The 10,534-nt window shown below is 36.1% G+C and overlaps 1 protein-coding gene and 1 long non-coding RNA gene across 2 annotated transcripts; both read right to left on the reverse strand.

The window, feature by feature from the left end:
* Positions 1 to 1,065: 1,065 nt before the first annotated feature.
* On the reverse strand, positions 1,066 to 4,426 carry LOC119074191. Its single transcript, XR_005087155.1, has 2 exons — positions 3,780 to 4,426; positions 1,066 to 1,521 (listed from the first exon to the last, which is right to left on the reverse strand). It is a non-coding gene; the product is annotated as an uncharacterized LOC119074191 (long non-coding RNA).
* Positions 4,427 to 6,855: 2,429 nt separating this feature from the next.
* LOC119074172 (exosome complex component RRP4) lies at positions 6,856 to 8,064 on the reverse strand. The gene is made up of 4 exons (XM_037180172.1): positions 7,826 to 8,064; positions 7,531 to 7,760; positions 7,324 to 7,466; positions 6,856 to 7,255 (listed from the first exon to the last, which is right to left on the reverse strand). Exons 1-4 carry the CDS (start codon positions 7,948 to 7,950, stop codon positions 6,866 to 6,868), a joined length of 888 nt encoding a protein of 295 aa, XP_037036067.1. The 5' UTR covers positions 7,951 to 8,064; the 3' UTR covers positions 6,856 to 6,865.
* Between the last annotated feature and the right edge of the window lie 2,470 nt (positions 8,065 to 10,534).

Genomic DNA, 10,534 nt, shown 5'->3' on the forward strand with positions numbered 1-10,534 from the left:
TCACTTAACTTCATACCAAATGTCGAAATTTGCTTTAGCTCTTCTACCAGATGGTCTTTAATACTAGCTCCATCGTCACACGCGTGGAAGTAGACAAACCATATAAGTACGCATATAAGCTGTGTGATGTCACCAGTTCTTAAAAGAGTTACATCAAACATAGACTTAGGACATGAACTGCATTTTAAATTAAAATTAGGAGACGTTAGATGTTACCTGCCCGAATTATTGTATTGGTTTTGCCTGCGTCTCTAATCATCAGGTTTTATACGATCGTTCTAGTTTCGTTCTCTTCTGTCTTCTCAGTATCAGATTTTCTCACTAATTTGACTTATTTTTAACTTTTGGCTACTTAAGGACTAAAGGTTACAGCAGACATGAGTGAAATTTAGACATGAATTTGCTTAGGCCCGTAAAAGGTAACTCGGCCCGTAAAAGCCTGATCTGTGTTGGTGTTACATCTACACAATTCACGCTCTATAAGTTACGTTCAAAATGTGGTATGATCGAGTTGCAGCTTTGTAAATTGACTTAGTGAGATAAAACGACGTAGAATGAGGTAATATATGGATACGGTTACCGAGTTGGATAGTGTCGAAATTTTGGTACACAACAACGAAGATTGTAAGCGTCATTCGAAGACAATTTTTTCAATTCAGTTGGCAGAGTTCTGAATTTTCATTTCAAGTTATCCCGGAAATGGAATTCCTTTTTTCTTTTTGAATGTCCGGTTATGGACGAGGGACTCTAACATGGGAAACCGTACAATTATGACAGGGACAACCCGTCCCAACTCCAAGAAATAGCCATAATATAAACGACGTCTGTAACCGCGAATGTATTGATGTCTATAGATTCTCTTTTTCTTCGCAAAAAGCCTAAGAATGCCTAACAGTGTGAGTGTTTAGTACTTATTCACTACTCACTATTCAACGTTCTGATTTCTGATTGACCTAATTGCTTTGTTGAAAACAGTTGTTACGGTTCAAAGTAGCTTTTTATCTTGTCGCTCTTTTAGATCTCGGTGGTCAGCCATGCATATTGTAAAACAATGAGATTATTTTGTTCAATCAAAAATGTTTTTAATTAAAAGCAATTGTTTGTGATTGGTTAGGTATTACGTCTGTTACAATAGTTTTATGGTTAAAATTAACAAAATTACACATAATATGCACTCTGCACTCTTTACATCTATTTTGTGTCGATTTCTCCAATACAAGATTGACAAGATTCAATTGACACATTTTGTACAAAAATTAATTCTACAGATCACAGAATATTAAAACAAACAAAAATAAAATATTTCGGGTTGAGCAGTTGATCTAAAGGACTCAGATAAGATGAATAAATTACATTTTCCTTGTAAATAATTATTTTGTTGTGACTCCATTCATGAAAATAAAATCTAAAATTCTCTCCGGAAATTGTCCGGTTAAAATCTCCGACCAGAAATATTGTCGTACATTGATGACGTTGTTGCGCTGCGTAATCAACAATTATTATTTAAAGATTCACCGCAACCTGAAAAGAAATAAAGAAAGATTGTATGAATAGAAATGTAACGTACGTATGTGAATTAAAATGAAGTGTTCATTAGTCCTGGAAAATTTTGAAGTGACATCCTCAGTTAAACATTATTCATTTTCTGTAAAATTACCTCAAAAGAGGTATTTATTAGAGTCAAAGTGTTCCCAAAGTTTCCAAACGTTGTTGACGAAAATTATGGACAAATATCTGCTCATAAAGTGAGCGTCATTTCGGTCTCCAAAACCAAATTCATTGTTTTTATTGTCGTCGAAACAGTTTGTGTTATCGAATCAGTTGATTTTCACACTCACGAAATTGTTTTAACTGTTAGACTATATCTGTGAGCAAATTCCCGCAGCTTCCTCAGGTTTAATTCTCACCTGGGAAAAAAACTAAGATTCACCTATCGAAGTCACTTGCCGAATTAAGGCTAGGGACAGGTCCTGCAAATGGAACTATGGTAAAAAAATTCCTGAACCGAAATTTCAGGTCACCTGATTAAATCAGGAAAACTGAATTTTTTAAACCTGTCAGGGTTGATCTGAAATTTGGGCAAATTTACAAATTTTTAAAAACCAACTTGAAACCTGACCTTACAGATTTACCTAATTACAATATTTCATTTCAGGTCAACTCAGATATATGTCAGATCAGATAAAACTTAGGTTAAAGGTCAGGGTTATGCCGAATTCGTTTGGTTCTTGATTTCTCTAATTCTTCAAAAGCCTGACGACTCGTACAATGAATATCTTTTCCAATTAAATTCAAAACCCGATTCTAAATTCCTTCTGAATATTGGAAAGGGAACTGAAACGGTTCGTGTTGGTTTAACGAAAACAGTTTTTCATACAGTCGAAGGCAGTCAATTTTCAGCATAAATTAGCTTCAGCTGTTTTTCAGCTGATCCATACAAACAATCACAACCGTTTATACGTCTTTATACGGTTTTACCACTATCATGCGCGTGCGTGTAGCAGCTTCAACCGTATGAACAAGGAAAACCAGTTTTGATTGTATGTGTGGATCAGCTGAAAAACAGCTGAAGCAAATTTATGCTGAAAATTGACTGCCTTTGACTGTATTGATTTTTATCAACCAAATTGAAAACATTGAAATACGAGAGTGAGTTGAGGACGAAGAGTTGGGAAGAAGATATTTGTAAATTTCGATGACAAAAATTTTTCAAAAAGACAACTCTCTGTGGATTTTCAAGGATTTCGTTTTCTAAGAAATTTCAGACGGATCTGGACGGATTTTCAAAGATTTTTTTTTCAATTTTCAAGGGTTTTCTTCCTTTTATTTTATTTTCTTTAGCTTTTTAAAGAATTTTTTACAATTTTGAGGGTTTTCTGTGAATTTAAGGATTCTATTTCGTATTTTGAAGGATTTTCTGTGGATTTTATTTGATCCTCGGTTGATTATACATCTATTGACAATACCAAAAAATTTCACACAATTTATTCGTCAAAATCAAACTCATCGAGTGTGACTCTTCGTATGTGATGCTTCACACATTACAAGAATCAAATTCGATATATTGTTGCCACATATTTCGAATAGTTTTAAAATAACACGCACAGGTGTTCCGCACAAAAGCCTTCATATAAATATTCAAAATGTTTCTAATTACTTTTGCAGTTATACACAGACACAGTCCGTTCTCGTATTAATATAATCGCTGTTCTCATACACACTCTGACACGCCTCGAAATCAGTTTCTGTTGCAAAATGAATATATCACAACACAGAAACTCAACGAAAAACCTCTCTTTACAAAGCATTTATAATGAGTGCGATGCAGGTGTGCTTTTCAATGTTCAGATATTTTTTTTTGTTATTTTTATTTATACATTTTGTGTGTGAATTTCGTTTCTTATTTTGTATTTTTAGTTTAGATTACAAAATAGAAGACAGACGAACACTTTGTGTACATATTCATTATTCGTTAAATACATTATAGTAGTAGAGCAGTATAGACCGATATTTGTAATGAAATGATTGCACTAATCCACTCAACAAGACAAAAATGCTTCAACTGCATTAATAAGTCAGCAAAGGAAATTCTGCGTCTAATCTAAATACTCAAAGAATCTAGTGACATCGTCTGTCCTACAGAAATTTATTTAGAATATCTGTTCCCCCAGAAAAATTATCAAAATAGTGACGGTCACGTATACATCTCAACTGCCGATTAGATTCTTAATAACCACTGAACTATTAAGACCTGATGAACTGATTTCAATTTAACTTACCATTCACTACACCCAGAGGTTGTCGTGTAACAAACGATGTTGCTGCCGCACTCGCATCGAAATCAATGCCTGCCGAATTTGTGTTTTTCTGTAATGCACTTTGTAGTTCGCAGATGTAATCGATGACATTCTCTATCACTTCCAATTTCGACAATTTCTTATTCTTTGGCATATATGGCACTAGATCTTTCAGTTTGGACAGGTACATTTGAATTTCAGCATTTTCGCCGACCCGTTGCCGGCCGATCCGACCAGTATGTGTGGATGGTACGGATGCTACGCCTGTTGCACATGATGCATCGGAAATCGCTTTCATTGTTCGTTTCTGTTTTTTTATAATTTTTTATTTCTTAAAATAAACAAAGTTTTGTAAATTCACTGTGTATGCTTTATAATAGAATTCACCGATGCGTTAACATCGTCTGGATCACGATCTTTAGTATATACAAACAAATGAATGTGTTTATTGGTTTAAGAGAAAAATCTACTTATCACGACGAACCGCAAATCAATAACACTGTGCACATTATACATGTACCGCAATTAAGAACCCGATATCGAAATGTTATTATCCTTCATTTGATGCTGGCTTTTCTCGTAATAAGACGACAATATCGTCTTCCGACTCTTTTATATATAAAACTAATGGCATTTACAATCCTCTCCTGCATATTTGTATTATGTCGGTTTTTCGTTTCGCTGGCACGAATCGTAGCGATCCCCACTACAGCGCATTTACATGCCAATATAGCAATATGTATGTACGATGTGTATATGATGTCCCAGTCCCTCCATGAAAACTGTTATATGAGGAGATTTTCCATCGTATAAACGGTACATGTTTATTTGGAGATTCCTTACGATTACCAAAATATTCTCCGCCACCATGTCAACAATTCGTCAAATTGACACAGGAAAATGATATCGCTTCGGGTAGAGATTGTGGTAAATATACAAATTTTGACACGAAATGAGTCTGAAAACCTATTCTCATTCATCTGAGTGGTAAGAAGCCAAAACAATTCCCCGAAGAAAATAACTCGATGAAAATAAGAAGATAAATAAAATCCTCCATCGAGACATTCCATTTCATTGATATATGTAACGCAGGTGTTGCACAGGTGTCTTCATTATAATTTATTTCAAACACAACAAAACGAACGAGATATTTTTGATGTAAAATCAAAGGAAAACTTTACTGTACAACAACTATTTTCTGATTTTATAGTCAGTCGGACTTCGTTTCGATTCAAGTGGGAAGTGTAGACAGAGACTTGGATTTATTTGACCGCAATGTATTATTAAAATAGGTAAAATAGCATCTCTACACCACACCTACCATATACAATATACACTAGAAAGATGTAATAGCTCTGAGTGTAGCTCTAATTTTGATCGATGACACTATGGTTTAGAACAAAATTGTCAGCCTACGAAATCCGATGGATGGTCAAATCGACCTACATTATAACATGATTTCTCGTTTTCAAGGCATCAGCTGCATCAATCTCTTGAAAGAAATTGAATCAGTTGATGTCTTGTTAACGTTTGACCTTATCGACTACTATAGAAAAGGTTAGTAGAAAATCATACAACATACTGTGCGTTGTTGAATGTCAATTGTTCCGTTGTATCGTAGCATAATCATCAAACCAGGGCCTTCTCTTGAGAATTTTTTTTCGCAAATTTACAGCCAAGGACAGTCAAAAAAGGGCATTTTTATGATTTTCGTGTTTATCGATTTCAGCTGTTTTAACAATACAAATTACAATGGCAAAACAGCTGAAATCGATGAAACACGTATAGAATAAAAATGCACTTTTTTGACTGTCCCAGGCTGTATCAAGTTTCTCGAACTTTCGTGAATTTCTTAAATTTTCTCGAATTCCTTAAAATTTCCCGAGTTTCTTTTGAATTTCTTGAAATCATTTCTTAAAAGAAGGCCATCAATAGGCAAAAGAGAAGGGTATTTTCGATTTTAGGTGATGAATTGCACATTTTAGGCTAATTTGAGGTTTTCAGACATCGATCTGATCAGAACCTTGAACCAGGCTCCACAAAATTTTTTTTGAATTTCATCCGTACAGTCGGATGCAGTGGATTGATTGAAGGAAAACTGATGGTTAGAAATTACAATTTTCGGAAGATAGTCGTGAGTAACACGTTTAGTATTGAGTCTTCAGATAATCAAAGAAAAGAAATTACAGTTTGTAAACCGAAGGCTTATGCAGAATCAGCAACAGCTGATTTTCACCAGCTGACACACTCTACCATATACACTAAACACTCTGTATAATGTACAATCAAAACAAATTCTAAACAACGAGCTTACAACAGTGATACGCTTTGCCTTTGAATTGTTTTCGATACAAAGGTATTGTCTTTGTAGACCAGCTGGAGATGTTCAGCTGTTGCTGATTCTGCATAAGCCTTTGGTTTACAAACTGTAAGTGATCTGTACGAGCGAAACAATGGTTCGAACAGTATAGTATTTTTGTATGAAAATTGTCATATGCTGAATCCGGATGATGAGCTGATATGTCCAAAAATCTTCAATTTTTTAATTAAAGTACATTGAACCACGCCGAGTTTCCAGAAACATTGAGTCTCAGAATAAAAAAATTTCTGAAATGAGAAATGAATTTCGAGAGAGCAAATTCAAATTAATAGCTCGAAATCCATCAGACTTATCTTAGAGCACCTCGGAATCTTCCGAATTTAGTTCATTTGGTTGATTAGATGCAATTCCATGAATTCTGTTCTTTTGGAATGCAGTACTACAATTTGTGAATTTGTCTGAATTTGGTCAATTTGGGTTGCTACTCCCAACCAATATATAGAAATTTACATTTGCTCTTAATAGACATGAAGGGCTAAACGTACTTTTATCGAAATATTTTAGAGGACAAGCTTGTACAACATAGCCAAAATGCAATGTCTTCACAGTTTTCCTTGAGACTTTAACTAAAGCTACTAGCGCGATGGGGAACATTGACAACTCCCCATCTAGGATCTTCTTATCTCACATCGATTATCGAACAACAGTAACGAATAACTAAAAAAAAAAACGCAAAACTCATATCCACTCATTCATCATGTAATCGTAAACGATGTTGCGTTAAGAAAGCAACATCGAAAATTGCCTCCTGATGTAACAATTCATTCACTTCATATTTCATGGACTCCTCGTAGGCGTACAATATGCTCGTATCGTACAGCATCATTTTACAATTTGCCAGCGCCAAAATGCAGTTTCTCAATCGTACAATGACCTGACGTTCCGTTTGCGAAACTGGTTCGGTCAAATTCTGTGTAAAGCCACCATCGCCTTCCACTTCACTGTTCACGGTCGGTGATATCCATATGAAACCGTTGTTACCGAGAATAACCGACGCTCCGCAGGTTAAATTGTGAAAATGGGTTTTGCGTCGTTTGACCAGTGATGGGAATACTTTGACCAAGATTCCTTGTGACAACTGTGAAATGGTAAGAATAATGGTGATTACGTTTGTAATGCAGGCCGGATGGTTAGCTTTCGACCTACTTTTCCATATTTCAAACTTCGTGTATGAAGTGAGACGCTACCGTCATCGTATATGCTCTGAACTTCGGCTGAGATCAGATCACCTTCTTGTAAATATTTTCTCATCATGTGTTCATCCTCAACGGATCGTCTCCTCAGCTCACCTAAAACGTGCCATTTCAATAGAGAAAATTCCACGTCCGACTGTTTCCCACACACTACACTTACCTCCTGGCAAATTAACTGATGACAATAACAACACCGAGTCCAAGCGAGAGTTGGTGTCTACTTTCCAGCGTTTTTGTTGCACATCAATTATCCTAGCCACAACAACGTCACCCACTTCACCCACATACCGGCTCTTCAGTGGCTTTATGGAAATCAATTTATTCACCTGTTCCAAGCAACCAGCCAACGATGCTTTTATGTTATCGTCGTCGCCATACGTTCCATGACCCCTGGATGACAATAACTTAAGAGTCAGATCACAAAGTTTGGTCAGACACGATTCAACAAGTCCTACCTCATAAAATTTTGTTGTGATGTGATCACCTCCCCTGGTGTAAATAATCTTGGAATTTTATCTTCCGTCATTAGAGACGTATTCACCCTGTTGGATGCAAGTCGTATGTTGATGGTTGAAGTCATGGTGTTGACTGTTAAGTCCAAAAATATGACAAGAGGTAACGAAATCCGAATGGAAACAACTCAAAAAATAAACACGACAAAGTTGCGGTTATGTTATTGAAGAGATATTATGTTTGACATATTGGAATATGTGTGTGTGTGAGAGAGCCATGTGAATGGAAACGTGAGAGAACCGAGCGAACCGAGAGAAGGTGCGTTCATCGACTAAAGAAATATAAGCGGCGTTCACGTTCTTCGATTTACAATATAAGGAGGGCGATTGAAATTGACAAACTTTAGTATGTCAAATAACAATTTTTGTGCCGACTCTGCGAGTGATTCTTAGCCTCCGTATGGTACTCAGAGCTCACTTGTTGTTTTACTTTAGTAGGGCATACAAGTTATATGTCGACCTCAAGCTATTAACTAAAGATAACTAAGAAAATAAGTCTTGTGGTAATATAAGGCTTTTCAAGGCTATAGGCTGATGAATAGATGGTGAATTATGGTATTTACGCGGACATTTTCTGAATATTTATATGTGTCTAAAAAGATGAAGATCGGAAGGGAACGATCCGCTATTGACCTTGAGCTTTAGAGCACACTGCTAGATACGTTGTTTTGTATGAAACAGGTCGGCTGGAATCTTTTGTTAATTTTTTTATCCGTTCCACACAGGTATTAAAGTGCTTTTACATGCTTTCGTTTTCCCTAGTGTCGAAAGTGGCTTATTACAAACCTAGGGAAAATTGGTTTAGGCTTCAGAAGAATGTAAAATCCAAGGTAGATATATGGGCAGGGGTAATGCGACGTTTTCTTTAAAAACACAAAATTGCTTAGAAACCTGAGCCATTTGTTTTGTGATAAGCACAACATTTTGTGAAACACAAGTAAATCATAGTCAATCATTTCGAAAAAAGGTATCATTAGCATCGAATTATTGTGCTAGACCGATCCTCTAAATGGCATTACCTCCGCCCATATATTTACCTTGGTAAAATCCATTACATAACTCGGTATTAAAATGAAAAGTCTCGTTTCCAGATATGTCTCAGATATGCCTCGGATCAAAAAAATTCACACGAAAACGAGACTTTTCATACTTTTATCCCTAGTCAATGACTAGTAGTCATGTAAAATAATATTCCTTGTGAGCCTTGTGATCCTTAAAGGTGTGATCCTACTCATCTAATAAAATATAGTGGCTCGCTTGGCATCCCCAAGTTTACCGCTTTGCAACACCGTCGGCGTTGCTTTGAATGAATTATCTCTGCAATCACTTTCTACTTAACTGAAATTATTGAAAATAACACTTCAGCCATTAGATTAGTTTCGAGAGACATGATTCAGTTGCTATTAACTGTAAGTACTTTCACCTTATTAGTCCAGGGGGCCACAGAACATCCTGTGACCATGAAAGGGGAGGAGAATCGTTGGTCGTTTTTGGTGTAGTTTGGTGCACTGATTACGAAAAGTTCGGATGCCAGGCTGAGTTCCTGGTCATTCTCGAGATATCAGTCAGTTTTTGACCCAAATTCGGGCTTTTTTCAGTCTTTGCTGTATCGCCCCATGAAGATCAAACATTAGACTAAAACGATCTTTGATTGTGATGCAAGAAAGTTCATTAAAAAAAATCTGAATTGCCATATCACAGACTTCGAATTGCAGTGCTCGGCTAAACACGGTTCGGGAATCATGCTATCAGGTTTGAAATATATTTTACTATGCTGGTGCATGTAATAAGGCTATTACATGTATAGGCAATAACCTTTACATCACTCGCATAGTAAAACGTCGTACTACACACGGAAAATAAAGTGATATCTCGTATCACGATGAGTAAAAGTACCTCGGGCTGCCGCCCTCGGATACTTTTTCTCATCTGGATACGAGATATCACTTTACTTCCCTTGCATAGTAATGTACTATTTTTGTTCATTAAGTCGACCTACTTTTCTTTAAACACTTTTTTTTTGGTGAAAAACTTGAAAAATACACATTTCTTAGATTTTAGAGCAAAATTGTTCATTTTTAACGATTTTTACCTCATTTTCGATCGATTTTTTCGACCGTTACTTCAATTCCTACAAAATTTTCGTCCAAAGAGAAGAATTTAATATCCTATAATTTTCTCAAAGACCGTTTTAGTCTAAAGTTTGATCTTCATGGGTCGATACAGCAAAGACTGAAAAAAAAAACCAATTTGGACCAAAAACTGACTGATATCTCGAGAATGACCAGGAACTCAGCCTAGCACCCGAACTTTTCGTAATCAGTGCACCAAACTGCACCGAAAACGACCAACAGATTCTCCTCCCATTTCATGGTCACAGGATGTTCTGTGGCCCCTCGATTATACAGAATATCCTGAATTAAGGATTTGGCTAATTCAACGTTGCGTCAGGTAGACCCTCCTCATAACTATGTGCTTCTCGCTTTCAATTTCCAACTAACAAGCGCGTTTATAAGCCACCCTGAGTGGTCTTTTTTAAAGCGATTTGGATGGTACAATTATTGAAGTAATAGATTTCGTATCAATTACTGTATTCAAAACGAAGTAATAGATTTTGTACATCAACTTGTTGCGATATGATAGCCGTCTGTG

Source organism: Bradysia coprophila, chromosome II (assembly GCF_014529535.1).
Source record: "Bradysia coprophila strain Holo2 chromosome II, BU_Bcop_v1, whole genome shotgun sequence".
Classification (NCBI taxonomy): Eukaryota; Metazoa; Arthropoda; class Insecta; order Diptera; family Sciaridae; genus Bradysia; species Bradysia coprophila.

What these genes read in the sequence shown, in the direction of transcription:
- LOC119074172 (XM_037180172.1), bottom strand. Translation starts at nt 7,950, where the DNA reads ATGACTTCAACCATCAACATACGACTTGCATCCAACAGGGTGAATACG. An exon ending in ATCAGTTAATTTGCCAGGAG is followed by an intron (nt 7,467 to 7,530) that starts GTAAGTGTAGTG and finishes GGCACGTTTTAG; the next exon opens with GTGAGCTGAGGAGACGATCC. An exon ending in GAAGTTTGAAATATGGAAAA is followed by an intron (nt 7,256 to 7,323) that starts GTAGGTCGAAAG and finishes ACCATTTCACAG; the next exon opens with TTGTCACAAGGAATCTTGGT.